The sequence below is a fragment of the Mustela nivalis genome (genome assembly GCF_964662115.1).
Source record: "Mustela nivalis genome assembly, chromosome: 8".
NCBI lineage: Eukaryota > Metazoa > Chordata > Mammalia > Carnivora > Mustelidae > Mustela > Mustela nivalis.
In genome coordinates, this window is record NC_139027.1 from 19,984,068 (window position 1) to 20,008,882 (window position 24,815).

The 24,815-nt window shown below is 52.3% G+C and overlaps 1 protein-coding gene across 1 annotated transcript in view; it reads right to left on the minus strand.

Annotated features, from left to right (window-relative positions):
• The window catches only part of CIB4 (calcium and integrin binding family member 4), a 49,586-nt gene extending 38,917 nt beyond the window's left edge, over positions 1 to 10,669 (minus strand). Inside the window, exons 1-3 of the mRNA XM_082743827.1 lie at positions 10,573 to 10,669; positions 10,080 to 10,114; positions 3,000 to 3,096 (exon numbers count right to left, since the gene is read on the minus strand). Coding sequence (XP_082599953.1) covers positions 3,000 to 3,096; positions 10,080 to 10,114; positions 10,573 to 10,626 — 186 coding nt within the window. The 5' untranslated portion in view covers positions 10,627 to 10,669. The remainder of the gene's footprint in view (positions 1 to 2,999; positions 3,097 to 10,079; positions 10,115 to 10,572) is intronic.
• Between the last annotated feature and the right edge of the window lie 14,146 nt (positions 10,670 to 24,815).

The window sequence follows — 24,815 nt, forward strand, 5'->3', positions numbered from 1 at the left end:
ACGGTTCATTCCTCTTGTGACGTGGCTTGCCTTAGATCGTATGGCTAGCAAGGGGAGTTCGAACCCAGACCTTCGGCTCCTGGCCGCAGGTCCTGTCCCCTCGTTCTCTAGATGTGGCAGTGGCTTAGTGCCCTAAGTTCATGAGATGATTCTGGCTGTTCAGAACCAGTTCGAAAAGGAACAAAGAAACTAAAAGAGGAGCGGGGTGGGTGGGGGGGAGCAACGTACAAAAATGTCAACATGATCCCAAGAAACCCTTAATAAACACTTATGTATCTGCTTAGAGAAAATTAAGGAGGGAAATAAGGCAAGTTGATCGTAATGATCGTCCCTTGAGGTGGGCTTCCTGACAGTTTTTAATTGCATTTTTGCTTTTCTGTGTTTTCCTACAATGATCTGGTTTCTAGTCGCGCAACAGAATAAAATAAAGGCCATTTAGAAGGGCGAAATAAGTAATATTAAAAGTAGGCTTGTCCCAGGACCCTGTCTCCATTTCCAGCCGCTGTCCAGCAGGGGCGTCCAGGGCTGCAGAGGTGGCTCAGACGGGTGCTCCCTGCCCACACCCCTGCCCACCGCCCTCCCACCACTCCTGGTGCAGAGGACCACGGTTTAGCCCTGCACATGCTGATACACGGCACGGGACAAACACTCTGTCTTACCGACAGGGATTCAGGCTTAGAGGAAGAGGTCCCAGGTGGAGTGAGGGAGCTGCGCCCTGACCCAGCCCTCTGGGTCCAGACTTTGCTCCTTGGGAGCTCAAAACAGAGACCCCAGGCCCCACCAGGGTGTTCTGGGGCTATGCAGGGTGCTGGCCCACGTGTCCCCCAGCACTCTCCACATCAGCCCTCCAGGGCGGGTCTTTGCCAGGCGCTCCCCTTGAGCCCCCCAGGGCACCTTGCCACCCCAGGCACAGCGTCGGCACCGAGCCAAGCCCTGATCAGAGGTGGAGGCCCTGGTTAGAAGTGGGTCAGAGCCGGTCCTGGCTCTGCAGTCACTCAGCCTGAGCAAGGTGCTTCCCTCTCCAGGTTTCAGTTCTCTGGTGGGTAAAACTAGGGCAGAGAGCATTTGGCAGTGATTAGGCTGGGTGGCCTCTGGGTCTCTTGCCAGGCTTTGCATTCGGATACTCTGGGACTGCCCAGTGACACTGGAGAACAGAGGGCAGAAGCTTCCATTCAGGCTGCCCCTCAGCCCGGCCCTGCGTGGATAGTCTAGCTCTGAGTGACCCCCCCCACCACCCCCACCGAGGCAGCACATGTGTGGGGGGTGGGGAGATGGAGGTGGGCCTGTGTGGGTGAGGGTGTGCATGAGAACAGGGGGTGCCAGGAGGACAAGCTCCCCATTTTGTGTCTGGCACGGGCAGATTCTCCAATTATCTCACCTTTTTGAGTACCGGGCTCCTTTCCTCTCGGAGACCCCAGCTCTCAGCTGCCCCGTCCCCCTTCCTCTCAACACCCTTTCCTATTCCTTTGTCTTCTCTGTTCCTGCCTCCATCTCAAGGACCTAGCTCTGTGCTCTTTCTCTGTCTCTGCCCAGAACAAGGTCCGTCACTTCGGAGAGGCGCAGAGCCCGCGCTGAATGCATGCTCCTTCCACCTGTGCTCTCTCCCCCCCACCCCACCCCCACCCGCCCCACCCGAGCCCCTAGCCCTCTTCCAAGAGGGGCCCACAGCTCTCAGGCCCATCTTGTTCCAGACAGAAGTGAGGATGGCCTCTCATTGCACAATGACAGATTCAAACCATTATTCCTCTGAGATCAGAATGAAACATCAGGAAGCCTGACACCACCGTGATTAGTTAACCTGACGTCGTCCTTCTAAGCGCTGGACACATTTTAATTGCAAATCTTAGATGTGATTAAGGAGCCCTTTTATGGTGCCCCTTCGGGCTCTTCTAGGTGCTTCGGGGGAAGGGCAGGGCCTTTTCACATCAGAAACCAAAAATTTAAGATGGTACTTAAAGTTGGGAATGGGGAGCATTAACAGCTTGTGTCAGCACAGCCTTTAGACTTCAGGGACCTTGGGGAGCCTTGGGGAGCAGAGGGAAACAACTCCCAGCCACCCCCACCATTCCGCCCATTTCACAGGTGGGGAGACTGAGATGTGGGTTTGGACAAGGACTCTGCTCTGACAAGGGCAGGGCGGGCGTATGTAAACTGGGTATAGGGGTTATAGGATTTGGCTCAGGAAAGTGTGGGAAATCCAGGAGAAGATAGGAACATTTGGCCCACCTCTCTCGGGTCAGGGAGGGTTGGCTCCACTGAGGGGGAGAGGAGGAGGGAGACAAGGACAGAAATGCACGTGTCCTTCTTTCCTGTAGTCACACCTGGAGATGGAAGGAGGCAGCTTGGGACCACAGTCACGGGGCTCCAAGTCCTGCTCCTGGCTTCTCAGGAAGAAACTGAGAAGGTTCTCAGTCCTTCTAGAAAAACCCTAGTTCCCTGAAGCAGCCTGAGCAGAAAAGGGCTGAGGAGGGGGCTGGGCAGATGGACTGGCGTGACACCCTGGCTTCCCCAAGACGCAGGTTGTTCTGCAGGGGATCCCGACTTTCCCACTCACCCGGCAGAGAGACAGCAGAGAGAGCTGGCCGGTGCGGGTCCTCTGGGTGGGAGGGGTCGAGTAAAGTGTCAGCAGGAAGCTGACGGAGGGGGGGCCCAAGACCAGGCTCAAGAGGGAATCACAGGCCCTGGAGCCTCAGCAAGACCCACCCCTTTCCCCAGTGAGACCTGGAAAAGTGGCATTGTCTTCATGCACTTCATGCACCAGAGAAATGGTGACAGTTTTCACACCTGTCCTGCCTCTGGGACTGATGTAAGGATAGAGTGAGGCCAGACGCATGTGAGAAGTGCTGGGAAACCATGCCCTGCGTGGTGGTCCACCAGCCCCTCTGGAGAGCCTGCCACCAGACGCCCCCAGGGCCACAATGCCCACCCCACCCCCAGGGTCCTCCACCCCTCCGTGGACCCCAGTGGCATGTCCAGCCCCTCCCCTATGCTGCACTCACCCTCAGGGCTGGCAGGGAGCTGACCTGGTCTGTGGTCAGTGTTGCCTCCTTGTAGTACTTCCCAGGGGGACAGAGCTTCAGGAAGGTGTCATGGATGCTAAGAAGAGAGACAGAGTGAGCTGGGGACAGAGGACCACGTGCCCCTCTCCGGCAGGCCTATCTGGAGGAAGGGGACTTACAATTGAGTGACATAGTAAAGGCAGTTGGACATCAGTCCATGCTTCTAGAAACACCCTTGAGGATCCAGTGTGCCCGGCCCACGTTGGGGCGGCGGGGGTGGGGGGAGGGGGAGAGATGTGCAAAGATGAGCCGAGCGTGAGGAAAGGTATGTGAGTGTGCTCTGTAGCACAGAATACACACGTGTTAGTTCTAGGATGTCAGAGCTGGAAGGGACATCTCTGGTCACGCAGTCCAGTCCCTTACTTACAGATGGAGAAGCCAGCAGGGCCTTTGGGAAGCCAGCGTGCCACCCAGGCCAGCTGCCCAGCCCCGCCCTTGTCCGGGAAAAAAGACATCACACGGTGGGTGTGGCTGAGCCCAGATTAGAGCCCAGCCGGCAGGGTAGCCGCAGCCGGGGATCACACAGCCGCCCTAGCCCGCAGGTGGTCTCCAGAGACCGCAGGACTAAGCCTCTGGCCTCATCACCCCGAGATCAGTGTCCCTGCTGTAGGCCCACACCGGCTTTGCTTGTGAGAGACAGGCAGAAGGCGGGGTGGCTCCGTGGCCCGACGGGAGGAGAGTGCAGGACCCTCAGGCCAAGAGAGCACGAGCTGCATCCTCAGGCCCTCCCGCCCCCTCCTGTCGAGGCTCCTGGGTCATTTAGGACTAGTGTCCGAGACAGCCGGTGGAGAGGAGACATGGTGGCCCGAACCCCAGACCCTGTGGTGCCGCAGCAGAGCTGTGCGACCTTCATTCCTGAGCCTGAGTTTCATCATCTGGAAAATGGGCAATCACGAGGGCTGTGGTGGGGGTTTGACGGGCTGTGGTGGGGCTGCGGGGCCTTCCTGTGACTGTGTGTGTGTGTGGCTGTGCATGTGAATGAGTGTGCGGGTGTGTGATTGTGTGTGAGCGAGTATGTGTGTGGCTGTGCGTGTGAGCGAGTGTGCATGTGAGTGTGTGACTGTGTGTGTGAGCGAGTGTGCATGCGGGGAGGGGAGGTAACCACAGGCTGGTGAAAAACAGTCTGTAGGGCCAGACAGACCTAGTTCAAGTCCTGAGTCTGCCACCTGGTAGCTCTGAGACCTTGAGCAGCGTTGTGATCCCCCAGCCCCGGGCCTCTAATCTCCCTTCACAAACACGAGACGAGGGGTAGAAACGTCAGCACGGTGCCTGCCTCTCCCGATCCCTGAGCCTCTCTATGTGCCTGTCCGTGTTCCTGTCCTGCTGCTCAGGCACCCGGTGCCCAGACTCTTGGCGCTCAGACCTAGACCTTGATGAGGGTGGGGAGGGGCCCTCTAACCGGACCTGGTCCCCCGCCCGCCCTCCCTTCTTCCCCTCATGTCCTGCACACTCCACGTTCGCCTTCTCCCCTCTCCTCCTTTCCCGCTCTTCTCCCCACCATCCAGCCTCTCACCTCAGCTCAGTGCCAGGAGGCCAGCCCCCGGCCAAGCGAATTCATACTCGGGGATGAGTGACTAACAGCGCCTCACTGTCGGCGGCATGGTGTGTGGTGTCTGAACCAGACGAATCTGACTGGCGGAAGTTAGGGACAGGCAACTCAAAGAAGAATTCAGAGGGTGATTTTACAAGTGGAGATCTGGAGATAGAGAGGGAGCCCCCCTGGCCAGGGCCCGGATCATGGTACATGGAGGCCCAACCCCAGGAGAGCTCGGAGCCATGATCTGTTCCCATTCTAGCCTCTCATGCTTTCACAGCTCGCTGACTGGCAAAATGTCCTTTAGATCCCGGCCTTGGGAGAGTGGCAAGCGCTTCAGCTGTGTCCGTGCTCCTGTTCTGTTTTCCCCCCTCCTGCTCAGGCCCCACTCCCGTCTCTATGGTGCATCCCATCTCTCTTGCCCTGTGGCGTCCAGACGCTTCCAGTAGGCTTTGGTCCAAGGGAGGCACCCACCGGAGACCAGAGGTCTCCCAACCCCTTCCAGCCGTGGCAGGTGTTGGCCGTGTCTGCACGAGCCCTCCACCTTCCACAGCTCCAGCTCCCACTGGGCTCCTCAGGCCTTCCAGGCAGCAATGGCCAGTTGCTTAACCTCCGTGAGCTCAAGACCCCCAGCTGAGTATGCTGCCTGTTTCCCGATTCCTGCTGGAATGCTGCCAGATCAGTCAGGGGCACCTGTTGGGACCATGATCCTTGTCCCACCAGCTGTGTGATCTGAGGCAAGTTGCTTGACCTCTCTGAGTAGAGAGACCTTGACGCTGCCCAACAGGGAGCATCACTGACTCTGTGCTGACCCATGAGAAGGGCTGAAAACAGGAGCCAGAAAGGCGCATGGCTCTTCATGAAGGACAGGCTCTGTCAGCCTTGTCAGGGGCCCTGGACCTTCCTCACCAGGGACAGCTCTGGCGAGTTCAGGAGGCAGCCGAAAAGAGGGTATAGAATAGGTGAGGGGAAACGTTCTCCAGGCAAGTGTGGGGGGCACTGCAGAGCAGAGAGTAGGAAAGGCAGGCCGGCGTCCCTGGAGGGTCCGTGGCCCAAGAGGGGAGGGGACATATGATGGGGTGGCCGAAGTATTCAGCCCTAGCCAAAAGGTGTGTTTCCTCACTGTCGTCATTAGAATTGCTGGCCTGAGGAGAGAAAAAGCAGACTGACTTTCAGTAAGCTCTACTAATTTTTAAGACTTCTCTGAGCCCTTGCACCGTTGTGGCCAGCGCCTAGAACAGACAGCTCCCTTGACCCCACCGGGGGTTCCCCACCGGGAGTGGCCTGACATGAGCCGTCAGCGCTCATGGGCATTTTTCATGGAACTTGCATGAGTCTTGCAAGGAAGGAGCTACTCTCTCTCCTTCGCTAATGAAACGGAGGCTCAAGGAGGAGAAATAACTTGCTTCAGGTCACACTGTGGCACGTGTTAAATCCAGAGTGGCAGACCGAAGCTCCATTCCTCGGAGCCCAGAGAAGGGGGGGTCAGAGGCTCTGCTAGGGGAAAAGGGTGACGGCCACGGCCACCCCCTCCTCTCATTTACTAGGTCTCTGTGCTGGGTGCACTCACGCACATTTTCTCAATTTTTCCAACATTCCTGAGGGACAGGTGCAGGGGTGATCATTTCTAAAGAAGGGAAAACTGAGGCTTAGGGGGTATAAAAGGTGTGCCCAAGGTCATACAGCTTGAGAGAGCGTGGGGGCCAAACTGCACACCGGGTTCTTCAGCCTGTGCTGCCGCACCCCTAAAGGATCCGCCCCACAGCCAGGTGCGAGTCTCCCGGCCCCACACCCCCACAAAGCTTTCTGGGGAGGGGTGCTCTGGGGAGGGCCTGGCCTGGATTTCATGCCTTCCCAGGCCGCGGAGTGGGTGGGCTGCCCGCAGATGAATCGTGGCTGCATCTCGGCCGCCACAAAATGTTCTCCTCCTCCAAATATGGATCAGCAGGCTCTAAATGGAACTCTGAATTAATCACTAATGGACTCAAGAGTCAAAGCCGTTTGAAAAACTCACACATTCAGCCTGCCAGAAATCAAGGAGCCCGGGCTGTGGCTCTCTCCCAGACACAGGGAGGGGCTGTCTGCAGGCTCCGAGGCCCGAGACAGGGGAGACCGGCCCCATAGCTCACACTCTGCCACATTCCCTCTTGTGCCTCAGTTTCCCCTCTGTAAAATGAGAGACTTGGTGACTCTCATTGCTCCCTCTGGTTCGGGCCGCCCATGGCTATTTCTATATCCTTCTCTGCCCCCTTGCCTCTGAGGCTTTACTTAGTGATATTCAACTGAGTCCCATGTTAGAAACACCCGTACCCACCCCAAGAGACTCTCATTCAAGGCCAAGATGGGGGCAGGACCTCTACGTTCTATGAGCTTCCCCGTTCCTCTCTTGCAGGCAGGACTGAGAACACAGCTCCAGTGCCAGGCTCCATCTCTCCTCCTCTCTTTTGGGCTCCGCTCCGGGGGGCCATGAGGTCAGTGGTCCTTTGCCCTACAGGACAGACTGCAGGCATTTCATAAATAGCCCTATCTTTAGCCTGAAAAGGTGGCTTTTATGATCTGCTCCTTTCAAGCTGTGTGGCTTGAACAAACCGCTTCATTTCTCTGAGCCAATTTCCTCATTTGCAGAAAAAGAGAGATAATAAAAGCATGAAAATAACAGCTAGCCCCTAGTAAGCACGGACCCCTGTGCCCGGGGCTGCTCTGACCTTTGACATGCATTTGATCGTTTAATCGTCCTAATAACAACCATGGGAGCTTAGCTTCCAGTACTTTCATGTCACGCTTTTTATAAGTGTGGGAACAGGCTCAGCAAAGAAATGCACCCACAGTCACACAGCTAGAAGGGGCAGAGCTGAGCGTCCAACCTAGCCCTTTGGCTTCCGGGAAGCCAGCTTGTAACCACGCTGCCTGCTGACCTTGACCCAGTGATGGGTGCTCCCGGAGGGCCAGACGCTAATGGCCAGGACAGGGCCTAGGGGCTGGAAAGTATTGGGACCTCTGGGGTGCCAAGAGGAAAGAGCGGTCCTTATGGCCACTTCAGCCTATGCGGAGGCTAGGGACAAAGCTTCAGGCTCCCCAAGCAGACCCCCACACAGCCCACAATCTAGCACAGCACACAGCCCACAGGAGCAGAGCAATCCCTGAGCGACACTGAGAAGTCCAAATGGCTCATACTGAGTCGGGCCAACCTGGGCTCCAACCCCGGAGGTCTAAAGGAAGCCACAAGTGCCCTCCTGGGGTCAGGCCTCAGACGTGGAGTCTGTGGCCACGGCTGAAGATAGGGACCCAAACAGCCTGTGCGCTGAGCCCAAGAGACATCTGGAAGTCAGGGCCTTCTCTAGGAGCAATCCGATCACAAGTCAGGGAGGGCTGACTTGGAACTGCTGTGACAGGGAGAAGCTGTGACAGAAAATCCCCACCGGCTAGACATTGAGGGTGGACAGACCCCTTCTCGGAAAACCCGGCCAAGGCAGCCCCAGACTGCGAAGGGGCTGGCCCCGAGACCAGAGCGTCACATGTGGTCTGACCTCCTGCTAATGCGTCATCGGCAGATCTGGTGACTAGGCCTTCAGGCCTTTGTGTCCTCTGCATGGCACAGATAAGAAGGTGGAAAAGTAAAAAAAAATAAAAAAAAATAAAATAAAATGTGGGAAAGTATTGGAAGAGAGCAGAGGCACCCTTGTCCGGAGGCTACTCGTGTCTGTCAGTCTCTTGGATGCTTTTTTCAGCTGGACCGACCTCTCCAATGGCACCGTCATCCAGGCTGTCTGTCTTTGTCACATTAATAGGAAAATCCCCACGTGTCTTTGGAGGCCACATAGAACAATTGTCCAAAAGTGACTGGGGTTTAGTCTCGGCCCCCCGGGCCACTGTCTCCCTCGAGCACCACGTGCCATTGGCTCCCTCAGCCCCTGAAGGTGTCCCCGGGTGTGCGTCAGCGCCGCCCTTCACCTTGCCAACAACTCAGCCACGCTAAAGCCGACGTGGGCAGAACCCCAGGCTCCTGCAGGAAGCTAACCAGTGATTGGCGTGCGTGTGTGTGTCCTTCCACACATACTCTCTTTGTGTACTGTGTGTGTGTGTGTGTGTGTGCATACATGTAGAACCTTTTGTTTTACAAAAACAGAAACGTCCTAGATACACCAGTATCTCTTACCAAAATAACACCATTTACCTACTCATGCTAATGGAGCACGCCCTCCAGAAGTTTCCTCAGACAAGATGCCTAAGAGGTCTTTTTTTTTTTTAAATAATTTGCAGGGACGTCTGGGTAGCTCAGTTGGTTAAGCAGCTGACTTTAGCTCAGGTCATGATCCCAGTGTCCTGGGATCGAGTCCCACATTGGGCTCCTTGCTCGGCAGGGAGCCTGCTTCTCCCTCTGCCTCTGCCTGCCATTCTGTCTGCCTGTGCTCACTCTCTCTCCCTCTCTCTGACAAATAAATAAATAAAATCTTAAAAAAAAAAAAAAACTTAAAAAAAATAATAATTTGCATGTCAAAAAAATCGTTACTTCACATTCGTTCTTGATTACTCGTTTAACTAGGACTTCACTCTGGATTGGAGTTTTTCCCTGTGTGTGTCTTTTGTTTTGTTTTTGTTTTCTCTATGGAAGCTCTTCGCCTCTCCTCGTGATCTCGGGTGTTCTGAAACGTTGTGATGACATGATCTAATGCAGAGTTTCAAATGCTCTCTTCAAACAGCCAGCGTCCCTCAGCTTCCAGTTCATACCCGACAAGTGAGGCTCGCCGAAGCTGGCCGGGGGCTCATCCCTGCCTGTCATGGGGGCCTAGTGGTCCGGAGGAGAGAGCCTGTCTGCTCACCTCCACCCAGCGGAGCGCCTGTCTTGTGCTGGGCCAGAGAAGGGGTGCCGAGCAGCCGCAGGGCAAGAGAAAAAATCCCGTAAGACTTTTGCAGTCCCCAGCCCTGGACCTGGACGGAGCACCCTCACACCATGCCGTTCGCACCTCTCTGGCCCCATTGAGGAGGGCGTCGGCTGCCCTCACTCTGCCTGACGCTCGTCCTCTGTCCGGAGCCTTCCCTGCTGGACGGTCACCTGCATGACGACGGGCACCGCGGGCTGCTCCCTGTTACGCTCCCGCAGCCCTCACCGTGTCTGACACGTAGCAGGCTCTGAAGAGAGGCTTGGAGCGGGAGCCAGGGCTTAGAGCCCATCCCTGTTTACCTGTTTCCCAAGTCCTTTCTTCCTCCCCGCCCATGACCCCAAGAGGCCTCGTTCACTTCTGCGATTCTATGAAGAAATCTTGCCTTGGAGCGCCTGGTGGCTTAACGCCTGAGGCTTCTCTCAGCCCCACTGGGGCCCTGGCATCCTGGAGTTGGGCTCTCCGGGCTGGGGTCTGTCTCTGCCTGCCGGTCTCGTCTCCAGAGCCCCCCAGCGCCTGGCGGGGGCCACACTCAGGGACCAGCCTGTGACCCTACCAGGACAAGCGCTCAGCTCAAGGTGGGGAAAAGGGGGCCCCTCGACTCACCACAGGATCTCATTTCTGGTCAGGAAGGTCAGGGCCTACAACAAACCACAGAGAGAGGTGACCTGCCTCCTCCCTCGGTTCCGGCCCTGGCCCCCTGGGGAGGGGGTAATTTCAGGGACCTGGGGAGGAGAAGCCCCTGCTCTTATCCTAGACCTGGCAAAACGGAAGTACCCCAACCCTCGGACCTCCAGAGGTGGCAGAGCAGCAAACCCCAGGCTCTGACCGCCTTGGGAGGGAGCACGCCAGCACAGACCTGGAGAGAGGGGTGAAGTGGAGACTATAACCCTGGGCTCTGGAGCAGCGGGAGACAAACGCAGGAGGGGGTCTGGGAGGACGGGTCAGCCTCAAGTGGATGTGGGTTTAGCAAAGGCGACAGAGCCTGCTATGCTGCCTGGGAAACTCTCCAGCCTCAGGCAAGCATTTCCCACTCAACCCACCTGTCTCCGGGGGCTCCCCTCACCTCTGCCCAGAACATTCCGCCTCATCTACCCACCTGGTATTCTTCCAAGTCCTCCCAGTGCATCTGATGCCGCAAACATTGCCCCATGCCAACCCCACGCTTCTCTCTGCCCCAGGGCTCAGCAGGGGAGGTGACCGGTGACCCAGTTGCCATGGTAGCCCACATTCCACCTTCTGCCCATCTCCTTGAGCCTCCGAGTGGGCAAAGGGACAGATTCTCTGGGTTCTCAAGGCAATAGATGTCGCCCCCCTACACAAAAAGGACCACCAGAAAGACAACCCAATAGTGGGATTGCGAGACATAATATTGGCTGAATAGTCCCACTGCCTGGGTTCATCCCAGATCGGCCGCATGCTGACATGTGACCTTGGGCAAGTTACTCAACCTCCCTGCATCTTCATTTCCTCATCTGTGAAAGGAAGGTGAGAATCGTGAGATTGCGGTGAGGGTTATTTGAATAATAGAAGCAGCAGTGTTGGCACATTATAGGTGCTCGGTAATGTTAGCTCCTATAACCACATCCCAAACACTGGACCAGGTGTGGGGACACAGTGATGAATAAGCCTAGACTCCAACCTCAAGAGGGGACCAAAAGAGCACAGAAAAGGGCGTTCCCCCGCCGGCCAGGGTCCCTGCAGGAACAGAGGAAAACGCCAGGACCCTGGAATCATGACCTGAGCTGAAGGCAGAGGCTTTAACCCACCGAGCCACCCAGGTGCCTCTTTTTCTTTTTAATTATTTTTATTAACATATAATGTATTATTTGCCCCAGGAGTACAGGTCTGTGAATCATCAGGCTTACACATTTCACAGCACTCATTTATTAAAACAGCAACTCTGCATCTAACCTTGATTTAGATTTCTCTTCAAATCCAAAAGGGCTGGAAATGAACTTGTATTCAGAATGTATAAAGAACTCTTACAACTCAACTCAACAACAAAAAGACAAATACCCAACTGAAAAAAATGGGCAAAGGATCCGAATAGCTCTTTCTCCAAAGAAGGTATGCAAATGGCCAGTGAACACATGAAAAGATGCTCCTTAGCCATCCAGGCTGTCCTTAGCCATCAGGGAGATGGAAATCAGAACCACTGTGAGACACCACAGCCCGCCCACCAAGATGGCCGAAACCAGAAGCCATGAAATGTCAGGGAGGATGTGGAGAAACTGGAACCCTCACACACTGCTGGTGGGAGCGGTAAATGGTGATGGCACAGCCACTGTGGGAAAGAATTTGACACACTCTCAAACTGTTAGGCAGAGTTACCACGTGACCCAGCTCCGGGCTATGTACCCAAGAGAAATAAAAACATTTGTCTGCATAAAGACTTATATAAGAACGTTCATACTCACTTTCTTCATAACAGCCAGAAAGGGGAGACAGCCCAAATGTTCGTCCGCTGATGAATGTATAGATAAAACGCGGCGTATCCCTATAGCAGAGCATTAACTGACAATAAAAATAAATGAAGTATTGATACAATACGGAAGCTTAACAACATTCTCCTAAATGAGGGAAGCTGGTCACCAGAGGCACACATTGTATATGATTCCATTTACATGAAATGTCCAGAATAGACGAATCCATAGATACAGAAAGTAGATTAGTGATTTCCAGGAGCCAGCGGAAGAGAGACTGGGGGCAGGAGGCGGTTTACTGCTAATGAGTTCGGTATTTCTTTTTGGGGTGATAGAAACATTCTAGAATTGGGGGGTGGTGATGTTTGTACAACTCTGTGACTATAGTAGGAAATATTGAGCTGTTCTCTTTTAAGACAGAACTGTAGGGCATGTCAGCGATATCTTAATAAAGCAGTTATTAAAAGCAATTTCTAAGGAGAGTTTATGTCCTAACCTAGTGACCGGCGCGCAGCAGGCCCACCGTAAATATTATTCAGGGCGCATGTAAATGAGATTATATTTTGAAATAGTTTCAGGTCTATTTCCTCAGCCTGTGAGTCTTCTACCCCAGAGGGTCACCCTGGGGCAAGGGGAGATCTTGCTGGAGCAAGTCACTGCCCAGCTTTGAACATCAGCTAGATTTTTGTTTGAGTTCCTTTGTTGTGGCGGGAGGCAGGTCGGGGAGGATAGATCCTACACCCTGTAGAGGCATCCTCAGCAGGCAGAGGGAAAGGACGGGTTTGCCCTTGCGGTCTTGAGGACAAAGAGGATGAAGAAGATAGGGAGGAAGTTAGACCGTCATGAGCTCACTGCTCCAGAATGAGGGTGCAGGGGTGCTTAGAAATGTCCCTGGGAGCTGAGAGTCTCAGGTACTTGAGTCATGCTTCCCTGAGCTCATTGATCCTGGAAGGTGGGGCTGGGCAGGAGCGGGTTGGGGGGAGGGAACCTGATACATCTAGAAGTCTGCCTGATGCTCAGCCTGTGCAGAGGGCAGGACAAAGGTGGCCGGGGAGGCATGACCAAGGCAAGACTCCTGGTGCCCCTGGGCATGCAGGGGACCCAGAAACTCTCATGTACCCCAGGGAGAGGACTGGAGAGGTGGAAATCTCCAGCAAAGGCCTGGCCAGGATGAAGAGCCCACTAAGGGGCTTTTCCAGGGACAAGTGGGATGACTCAGCTCCCATAGTACACGTCAGCACATTGCCCAGAAGGCCAGGTCATGCCTTGTGGGACTCCAGCAAAAATGCATGGATCGCTCATGGATCCAAGGACGCTCTCCTTGGCACACATCACCTTCCCCAGGGCTGTGCCCATCCTACCCAGACCCAACTCCAGGGCACTTCTCCCGCCTCTGTGTCTGCTTTCTGGGGTGAAGGTGGAAATGAGCATCTATTTGGAGGAGACTGAACCTCCTGACAGATGAGTACAGATCCCCAGGCGGTGGTAAGGAAGGAAGCAAGTAGATAGATACACCTAAGGGCAACACCGGTCAGATCGTCTGGAATTAGTGCGGACTTCACCGGCTAAAGACACCATCAGCCACAAGTCTCTCCTCACTTCAGAGCCAGCCATAATTTCTGGGGTTCCCAGGCCTCTTGTACTTCTGACCAAATAGTCACTATCCCCTCAAATTTTGTAATTCACTAGAATAACTCAAAGAACTCAGGCAAGCACTGCCCCAACGACCTCAGTTTTATTAGAAAGAGCACAAATCAGGGCCAGCCAAATGAAGAGACATGTCTTAGTGTGTCTAAAAGAGTCTCAAATGTGAAGCTTCTGTGTTCTTAGGATACACCCTCCATCCCGGACCAATGACGTGTCACATAAGCTAGGAAGAGCTCACCTGAGCCTCTGTCCAGAGTTATTCCTAGGCTTTTCACAATGTAAATTCCAGTGATGGAATCACTGGTCATGTGATTCAACTTAATCTCCAGCCTTTCTACCCTTCCCGGGAGTCAGGCTGACATCACCAGTCTCAAAACCCCAACCCTCTAATCACACGGTTGGGTCTTCCGGCCTGGCCTGCCCCCGTCCGGAGTCATCTGATTAGCATGAACTCAGTCACGGTCTGAACAACCCACCGTCAATGAAGAAGACACTCCTATTACTTGGGAAATTCCCCAAATTTAGAGGTTACCTCCCATGAGCCAGGGACATAAGTCACCCAAAATCTTTGTTATATACAACACCAGGAAACCCAGGGTTGGGGATGGGGTACAGTTAGAGAAATGAAAATCCTTGCCTCTCCACAAGGAGGGTGACATTTATTTGGGGGTTAAAAAGGTTCATCCAGAGGAAGAATTCAGATAATATCTTGGAGCTTAAATCTTTGTGTTCTTTCCCACCTTCTCATAAAAGACACTTTTTTCCCCTGTAGTCTCCCATTCACATTGCCTGGGGACAAAGTGGAATTGTGGTAGCAGAGGAAAAAGGCTAGAAACAGCCACTGTTCCTTTTTTTATGAACAAATCAGACTTTGGGGGAATTCAAAGTTAAGGCTGAGGGAAGCCAGGTCCAGAGTTTACAACGGAAGGGCAGAGAGGAGGCATCATGGCACCAGGGAGGCAGCACAAGTATCTCCTGCCGAGCAGCACCGACACTAGCAGGACTGGGGAGCCCCAAGCCTGTAGGCAGACCCTTTGTTAGCCTTTGGGGGAGCATCACTCATGACCAGGGGAGAAGAGGCACGAGTGCTCCAATTCCTCACCATGGGGTAGGGTGCTGCATCATAGACCCAGCCGCCTGGAGGGTCCTCGTCCAAAGATCTGCTGAGCCCCGTGTGAATCGCCCAGGTTTACAGACAATCCGCCACCCCGAATCCCCACTTTCAATGGCTCCGGACACCAAGAACTCCACAGATAAGGTGGGGCAGACTCTCAGAGGGCAGAGGACGGGTGGAGCTAGGGGACAAGAGCCCCAGCACCACACCGCACGAATATGAATGGTGGGTGGCGCTCCTGTCCCTCTGTGACTTATATCACATGTCCTGGTGCCCCAGGTCCCACCTCGACTTCAGGCGCTGTTGCGGGGACAGGTGTCCCTGAGCTGGACCTGTCTCCCCACTCTTGCCTCATTCTTGTCCTTTCTGCCCCAGGACTTCTCTACCAAGAAGCCTCTTCAGTCTGGGTAGGCACAGCCCTGTATGTGGTATAGGGGACAGTCCTACAGGTGAAAGCCCACCAGCAGGGGTGGGAGCTGGTGGAGAAAGCTCACTGGGCCTGTACTTCTGGCTGACAGCTCTGGGAGGGGTTCTGCGGCTTCTCAGCAAGTCCCAGTGACGTCATGTCCCTTCGAGACAGAGGTGATCTGGACACACTGGCCTAGCTGGGTTTTTCCTCTCCCCGGTCACTCACTCCTACTTCCTGGGGCTGGCTCTCGCTTAACCACCTACACAAATGTCCTGGTTTCTGTCCCGCTTCCAGCTTTCTGTGACCCTTCCCTGGGGCGCCCCTGGTATTGCCCGGGGCCTGGGGCGGCGGGGAGGGGGATGCTGCCCGGCTACCGTGGTGATCCTTTGCCTTCTAAGTGGAGTCCTTCTGAATTTTTAGTTCTAAATTTCCAGAGGCAAGCCTTAGAGATCATCTCTTTGGATTCTTTCATTTTATAGACAAGCAGGCTCAGGGCTGGAGATGAAAGCTGTGATCCCGCGGGGAGAAGATGGGCCTGGAAACCCACTCCTCCCCGCCCCATCTCCTCCCGGACAACAGGCCTCTAAGCGCTGCTTGCTGGAGGTCGCTGAATTGATTCAATGAGATGCTATCTGTGAAAATGCCTTGTACGCTGTGAAGCATTATATGAATGCTATCTGTCATCGTTTGTGCCAGGCCTGGGACTAGAACCCAGATCTGCTGGCTCCCCAGCCAGGGCGCTAAGTCTGACAATAAGAAGACTGCATCAGACTGTTTCGAATTCCTCATTTTTAGGATCACACTCTCAGACTCTTGCTAACCAGAAACCCCATATCCCAGCCGCCCTGGTTCCGCTCTGCTCTCCCCGTGTTGCTTTCTGCTGTGGAGGTGGGGGTTGGGGGTGACCGGGTGTCCTTGTTGGTCTTTTACCCACTTATTCAAAACATTATTGACGCACCTGCTAAGATGTTCCAGGCTCCTTGCTGGCTCTGGGGATAGAGTGGTGACCAAGACAAAGAGCCTCCAGGAGCTAGAGCCCAGTAGGGGAGAAACCTCAACGATCTGCTGATTTCACAGTTTATTCTGATGTGCCGAGTTCTATGATCCAGTGACAGGGAGCTCATGGCCGGTGGGGTGGGGGGCCGGGAAGCTCCTACGAGGAGGAGACATTGAGCTGAGACCTGAAAGATGAACGGGAGAGAAGCAGACAGGAAAAGGAGAAACTATTTTCTGGCAGCGGAAGAGCCTGCGTGAGCCTCCCACCCCCACCCCAGGGCAAGAGGAAGTCAAGGCGCTCCAGCACCGAGAAGGTCCTCAGGATGGAATGTGTCCAGGGCAACAGTCAGGTAGGCTGAGCCTGGGAGGGGGTGTGGGGTAGAACAGCAGGATGGTGGCTCCTTGAGGGCTTCTCTTCAAAGCTTTCTTAAACGCAGCGGGATGTCATTGAACGCTGTTATGCAGAGAAATGACATAATCAGATTTTTGTTTTCAAGAGATCACTCTATCTTGTGGCTGGTGAACGGGCTGGAAGGAGACCAGCATGGCTTTGGGGAGGAATGTGAGGAGACTACTGAGTACCCGAGGGGAGGGGAACGGTCCTGGGACGGGGCTGTGGTGGCTGGGAGAGGACTCGATGATGTCATGTGACATTTTAAGGTGGAGTTAGCAACATGGGGGACTGCAGGTGGAGAGGAGCCAGTGACAGTTTGTCAGTGTGACCTTCTGGTCTCGGACATAAGCGGGCAGATGGAAGGAGCCTGGGACAGGGACAGATTTAGGGGAAAGAACCACGTTTTTAACATGTGGAGTTTCTGAGCAACGGCCCCACGGTGATGACCATGGCAGATACGTGCGGCCGCGAGCTCAGAACAGAGCTCTGGGCTGGAGACGGCATCTGAAAATGTCCAGGCCTAGGTGGTACTTAAAGCCGTGTTCTGCGATCAGCCAGACAAGGGTGGTGGAGACAAGGGCCCTGCCCTCACCGAGCTTATGTTTCGAAGGGGGTAGATAGAAGAATCCAGTTCTGGAATGTTAGAGTAGCCCATCAAAGGCCAGTCCTCCCTCTAGGAATGATCTGAACAAAATCCAAAAGCCACTTGTTTGCAGGTAGCCAGGACTTGAAAGGTCAGGACTCCAGAGAGAAGGGGAGCTAATGGAGGTGACACTCAGGGCTACCCTTCCTCTCCCAGCATCACTGGTTTGTGAGTGGCATGGACCCAAGAGGCTCAGAACCAAGCAAAAGTGGTAAATAAGAACCCGAAACTCCAGCTAGAGGTTTCAGCAATCTTGTGGGGGCGGGGAGACAAATTTGGAGTTTGAAATGCCCAGGGAAGAAAGACCTGAGGGCCAAGGTATCTGGGGGACGAGAAGCAGCTTAGATTAGATTAGTTCAAAATGCCAAGCCCTCCCCCCGCCAAGGCATCTGCAGATTCATAAGCAGCAGGGGCGCCAGCAGTGAAGGGCTGATGAACCCCAAATCACCCACCGGCTGAGACACACGGAAGCAGAGCAGAGTTCTTGACAGTCAGATGGGGGCAGGGGAAACAAACTGGAAATCAGAGCCCCGCTGAAGGGGAAGGGAACCCTGAAGGGTGAGGCCCCAGGAGAAAAGGCAAGTGGAGGGCAGCCTTCACAATTCTGACAGGCAGCTTCAAATCAGCACTACCCGGACTGGACTACGATGGCCTTCCAGAAAGCCAAGATAAATCCCGTGATGAAAAATAACATCAGGCAGAGCCGAAAAAGTATCTCCGTACTAGAAACAGACCCATAGGTGATCCAGAGATCGGAGCGATCTGATACAGACTTTCCAACAGCTGGGATTAATGTGGTCAAGAAAGTAAGTGACCCAGATAGAGGATTTCTTCAGAGAACTGGAATATCTATGCAAAAGCATCACATGGGAATTAGAGTGGAATGGATAGAATTTGGAAATTGACATCCTTGAAGAAGGACTGACATTTTTCATCAGCCAGGAGGAAGGGCATCACGGAGGGCAGGGCCGGGGAGTGCACCTGAAACCCGGCAGGGGAGTTTGCAAAGAGGACGGAGAACAGGGTGGGCTGGTGAGGCCGTGTGCTGGGGAGGAAATTCAGGGAAGGCCATTTGGAACCACGTTATGTTGGAATTTGAATGCTGGAGGAAGAAATTCGACTTCTGTTCTGCAGAATGGACAGTAGTAGTTAAGTTTGCATCTCAGTTTGGGTTCAGTTTGCCGAACGGTCAATTTAGAAAAAGTAAAAAATGACATCGTTTACATTTTACAAAAATTAGCCTTCTTTTCAAATGTCAGGAAAATACAATATCTGCACCCGTGCTTAGAGCATTTTTAATTTCTCCTTCGTCCTGAAAGAGTCTTATCTTTGGGGCTATTTTTATAAAACTACATAATAAGCCTATATTACTGTTTCTGACTGTAACATTGAACTTTTAAACAAATTTTGGTATTGAGCAAGACTTTTTCTCAGCTGGTTTATTTTGTCCTTCCTTCACTGACCTTGTAAACTACTTAATTGCGAAATGTGGTTTGTCTCAGAGTGCCTCTTAACATTGTATTCTTTAAAATAGAGATTTTTCCATTGCATGGGAGACCAACAGCAGCCTCTCTAACACAGGCGCACACAAAGCAGGGCTCCCCATTCCACTTACTTAGAGACATATGGTTTTCATCAGCCCTTCTCTCCTCTTGGCAGAAACCATGCTAAGGATTTAAATTTTATTTAGCAAATAGCCCACCCCTCTCACACCGAGCCCCTCTTGGCTCTTCTCGCTCTTCTTCTGTCCCTGCCGTCCGTCCCTCCTTCTCTGTTCCCAAAGAGTGTCCCCAGTCTCCTGCCAGGCAAACCCAGTTGATGGAATCACCCTACCTTCCAGACATGACCAGTAGAGCCCTGCCTCAGGAAAGCAGCCCAAAGGCCTGTGGGAGTCGAGGTGGACCAAGCTGAACGTGAACCATCTCTCAGAAAAGATGGTTCCTGAAATTAGATCGGCTGGCCAGCTGGGAGCCATTCTTTGCTGCCACAGACAATGAGCAGCTAATGAAGATGGTTCAGGGATTGGAGGCCACTGAGATTTGGGGTGTCCTGCCCCCATGCTGATCTGGGCGGGGGGACCAAGTGCTATTCCCTTGCCACAGGCTCCCCCCTTCTGTTCCCACCAGTTCTATCCTTCCTGGCACCGCTGAGGGAGGCAGGAAGGTCCTAACTCAGTCACCATCTCAGCCGGTTTGGTGATCCCTCAAGCCCCCTGACCACCCTTTCTCTGGAGGCTGGCTTAGCCCCCCTGAAGTCTAAGCGGCCAGAAAGGAGCAGCTGAGTGCTAGTGGCGGGGCCCTAAACAAAGTGTGAGAGACCCAGGCATCAGCATCTTCACCACCATATTAACTGCAACATGGGCCATTTCTGCCTCAAGCCTGCACTGCACCCATGTGTGCACACCTCTCCCTGGTCTCCTTTCTCGCCAGGACCACTGCACTAGCCTCCCTGGGCATCTTCTTGATTCTGCTTACGGGTCCCCTCAGTCCATTCTTTGCACAGAGGCAGAGAGGTCCCCTTTGGAAACCTCCTCAATGGCTCTCTGTTGCACCTTGAGTAAAATACCAACTCCTCAGCATGGCCCAAGAGGCCTTGCCCATCTCGCCAGCCTCACCCTGAGTGACTCCCCCACCCCACAACCCCCCAACTGCCCTAGCTTCCCTTCAGTTTCTCAGAACTCCAGCATCCTCTACCTCCAAGGTCGGGAGCCAGCACAGCCTCCACCTCCATCCACAGCTCAGAGCTGCACAGCTGCTGCCCACACAGGTGAGTCTGATGGAGGACACGGTCATGAGCTGCAGCCTGGGGGTAAGACAGTCCCTTCCTAGGACTGGGCTCTAGGCCTCTGGACCTCACCTAGTCCAACCTCTTCTTTTCCAGCTGAGGAGACAGAGGCCCAAGCAGGGGCGGGGGTGCCCAGCCGCTGAAATGAATTTATAGAAGAACAAGCCCAGAAGACTTGTGTCTTCACTCCAGCCTGGTGCTACTTGCCCACCGCAGGCCACCAGGTCACGGACCATGGGTGGCAGTGCAGGAACAGAGAGGAGCAGGGACTATAGTTTGTGCTATATTTGGGAGACCAAATTCCTGTCTGACAGCTTCCCTCCAGGACCTGGGTGCAAGGGAGCTCTGATTTAGACAGAGAAACGTTTCTTGATGCTTCTCATAGGCTGGATGCACCAGCAAATCCTGGGGACTTGTCAGGACTTACCATTCATTGACCATGTAGGGTTCTAGGGGCCCTGGGTTTGAATCACACACTAGGAGACCCTCAGAGACAGAGCGGCCCCAGGTAAGCCTTAGGGCTCCTGAGATCCGGCTGGTGGAAGGAGAGGCGGGCCTTCCGATGGTTCAGGGCACCCTGGGGGGCAGGAAGAACTGGGAAATAAGGATATGGGCTGTTTCCAGAAGGCTCCTGGATGGGGGAGATAGGGTGGGGCTAGGAGGTGCTGACAAGGGAGGGGTGGTGCCTGGGCAGGGTGGGGGTGGGGATATATCGGACTAGGCAGGGGGTACCCACAGAAACATCTCTGAGCTGTAGTCAGGCTCAAGCTGCAAGAAAGACAACGCTGCAGTTTAAACAGCCAACAAAACTGTTCCAGCCACTTCCGCCTTCCAAGGGGGTAGCGTACTTTCATATCAAGGGATGATGGATCTTCACATGCTTGTGGAGACCGGTAGGGGAAGGAGTTAAGATGAATAATTTGATTGTGTTAAAGGAAAAAGTAATTTCAAAGCTGGTCCTTCATGTTTTCTGGGCAGTCAGAGACTGGCCCAGAGGCAGTCTGGGGCAGTGGGTGGGGAAGAGCTGCTTCAGAAGAGCCTTGCCCTGAAGGAGGGAGGGAAGGAGAAAGGGAGGGGGAAAGAGAGAGCCCTGGGCACAGGTGGAGGCTGGGCCTCAAGGAGGTCAGATGGCGGGGGCTGTGGTAGAATGTGGCCAAGAGAATATCTGATATTTAACTTTAAGGTGTTTGCTGTGCTAAGACACAGGGCTACTCTACCGTTAACATACATGCGTCCCTGTGCTAGGGTTAATGTTGGGCGATCAAGGAAAAAGATCTGTAGTTTGCATTTGTCTTGACACCAATCAGAGAGAGAAAAACAGCCTTGGAAAGGAGGGGGACAGTGGGGAAGAGGAGGGAGAGAGAGGAAGGGGGGAGGGTAGGAAAGAAGGGGAAAAAGAAGGAAATTCAATAGAAACAGTAAAAGGGGTTTGGGAACAAATCCCCAGAAGTTATAGCAAAACCCCCTGCATTTCCTTCTATGGTGTGTGGAGAGTTTGACCCATTTTCTCTAGGACATTAAAAGGCAAGGTGACACCATATGGCCAAGGACTTGGGAACACCCAAATGGTGTTTTAATCTTGGGATTAATCTTGTGTGTAACTTACTAAGTGATCAGGAAAAAAGAAAGCAAGACACAGTGAGGTTCAGAGCAGTTTGCAAGGGGAACGTGAAGGAATTATCGCCTGGTGACGCCTGGTGCTGGAGACCAGTAGTTGAGTAAAAAAAAAAAATTTAAGCCCAGAACTCAGCCCAGAACTGTTCTGCTGAAGGTAGGTCCTCAGCTCACCTTAACCAGGGGGATTATAGACCCTTGTGCGATCAGGAAGTGGGTTCACATTCCCTTCTACACACACACAAACATAGTCAGATTATGATAAGGTCGGATCTGGCCTGAGTGTCTTCCCGCCCCCTTCCTTTTGCAATTCCTTAAAACCACTTCTAAATTATGAATTGGCTCATTAACAGCCAGTTAAGGTGACTGAATGGTTTCATTTATATTTCAGGACAGCCTGGGATCTTGTTGGTCCGAAACGAGGACACACTCTTTCCTACTTTCCCTCCCACTTAGAATCTGCTCGAGGTGCTGGCCTCTCAGAACTCCCTGAGATAGAGCCACTGTACTTCATTCTTTATAGAAATGTAGACACCTCAAGTCATATATTGCTGTGACCAAGATCCTCCCAAAAGCCCTCCCAGCACCCAATCCACAGGTATCAACCTTATATCTTGATTTCTTCAGAGAAGAGTTCATCATGTACTTTATTAGAATACAACTCTTACAGAGAGGGTCCCCCAGGGACTCTGGTGTGGACATCTCCCTCCAGAGGATGATGACCACGGTGGGAGTGACCTAGGAACCATCTCAAATTGTGAAACTCATTGGGAATATTGAGTCTAGGGAAGAGCAAATCAGGAGAACACACAACTGTTAGAAAGAACTCTTACTTCTAAGTCAGAGAAATACAACAAATTAGATTAAGCAGGAAAGAAGTTATTGGCTTCTGTAAAAGAAAGGACTGGCTGGGATCCCGTAGCTCAACAATGTCCTTGGGGTTTCCTCTCTCTCTCTCTCTCTCCCCTAACTGCCTATTTCTACTTGGCATTGCCCGTGGCTGGATCCTGTGGCTCAAACTACAGCCTGAGGGCTTGCTCTCACACCATCTCTGAGAACTTGGTCTTACACCATCTCTGAGGACTTGGTCTCACACTATCACTCAGTTATTTTCTGTCCAGGTGGCGGAAAACCTCTTGGCCACCAGGAGACCAGATTCATATTCTATCAGTTTAGAGACCCCACCAGAAAGAGATGGTCTTTTCTGACTTTGCTGTCAGAAAAGTCCTAGGCATGACAAAAATCCTAACACAAACTTGAGTATCTGACCAGTATCTGTGGAGGTCAGTTGCTCCTGTTGGGCCTGGCTTAGGACACAGGCACATTCCCTGTTTTTGAGAAAATCAAAGTCAACTCTATTCAAATCCCATGGCATAAGTGCACCATAGGAAAAAGGGGTTCTGTTACCACAGGAAGATTTAAGAGGTGCTGTCCAGACAAAAGCAGAAGATGTCAACTACAATGGTCTGCAAATTTATAATATACTCTGAAGTTTTTTCCTTTCTATGTATTGTAAGTTTGTTCCCATCACCATCTTGCTTGATATCCTTTAATGGCTCCACAGAGCCTTCAAGACAAAGTCCCGTTCCTTGGAATAGCTTACAAAGCCCTTTGTGCTCTGGTCCTGGCTTCCTGCTCAGCTTCATTGCCTACCACTCTCTGCCTCGCTCTCTCCCCAGATAGCCCTGCATCTAGATCCAAACAGGTCTTGGTTCCTCAACCAAAGCATAGGCCAGGATCTCTCCCAATTCTCCACACCACAGTCAAAGATAAGTTAACAATGCTGAGGCAGAAGGGGAAGGGAAGTACATACAAGAAACTATCCTCTAACTGTTCTTAGCAGTGGCTCTGCTGAGAACCCACAGCACCTAGCTAAGTTCAGAGTCCTTTAGAAGCCCACTTCCCACCTCACCTGCTAACTGCCTCCATATGGCCCGTGATAAATCTCTCACCACCAGGCATATCTCAATTATTCCCCTTCCATGGAGTCCAGATCTAAGAGGTACCCCCACCCCAGCTCCTGGAAGTAGTAGTTGTTGTTTTATTTCTCCCTCTCACTCAAATCTATTATCTGCCTTCAAACTCTTCTTGTCCTGCCCCAGAGTTTGCCTTTTCCATGCATTACTGATAGCAGAGATATCAAAATAAAATACCTGTCAGGACATCGCCCCAACATTGGCATGGTCAGGTTAAGATAGAAGACAAGTGGGACAACCAACTCCCAGGTCCAGACTAGGCTGTGCTAGGCCCAGTGTGGGTCATTTGCACGGTGGTTTTCTCCAGTCTAAGCTGAAGAAAGAGCACTTCTCTCCCACATTCTTCACCATCCCAGCCCCTTATCTTGTGTAAACAACTAATCCCCGAGTAACACACATCACTTTGTAAGAACACACCAATTTCAGGGACAGGGTAGTCTGATTCCAAATTAGGAAATGGTGGTGCTCTCAATAAAATAATGCTCAGAGGCAGAATTTCACAAATTCATTCAATTTATATTATTAAAGGGTATTAACATTTCAAACTAGAAATTTCCTTTAAGGCCCCAACAGTGTTCTTTCATACCCACCAAGAATCATAGGCAGGGCCTTGCTTTATCATAAATAGCATAGCTAAAAGGGCCGACTCAAGCAGTATAGGCTAAAACAGAAGTACATCTTTCATAAAGCAAATTTTAGTCTTTATCTTAAAAAGTACATAGCTTATAATCCTAAAATGGTATTTTCCCCAGTTAAACAATACCCCACTTATAAATTCATTAAAAAGTAATTTTATAATTCCAGGACAAAGGAAAATTAGGGAAGAAATCGGCTGAAGGCTAATTTCAAAGTTTTATCATGGGAAACCTTTTGACACATTCTATCAAAACCAAAAACTAATCTGGCATGAGAATTTACCACACAGCAATATTTTATATAATTGTTTAAAAATTCATTTAAAAACATAGCTAAGCTGAAAAAAAAATAAAGAAAGAGAAGAGAGAAAATTTCTAAGTATGCAATAATAAAATCATCTCATAAGAGACCTTAATAACTCAAAACACTTATAGGACTCTTGTGAAAAATAGCCTCTGTTGAAGATGAGCTCATAGACAAAAATTATAAAATATATGAAGAAGTCCAATGCCAAGATGGCCCACAAATGGAATAATTCACATCAGAGAAATTAGAGACTAAAACGTTATCTGAAAAGAGCCGTAAGTTTAATTGAGTTTAAAAAGATGAAGGGCAGAGTAGAAATTGTGAAATAAGGACAAGTGGATATGCAATCTCTGACTATAATTTTGAGTTTGTCTATTTCTCTTTGCAATTCTGTGTT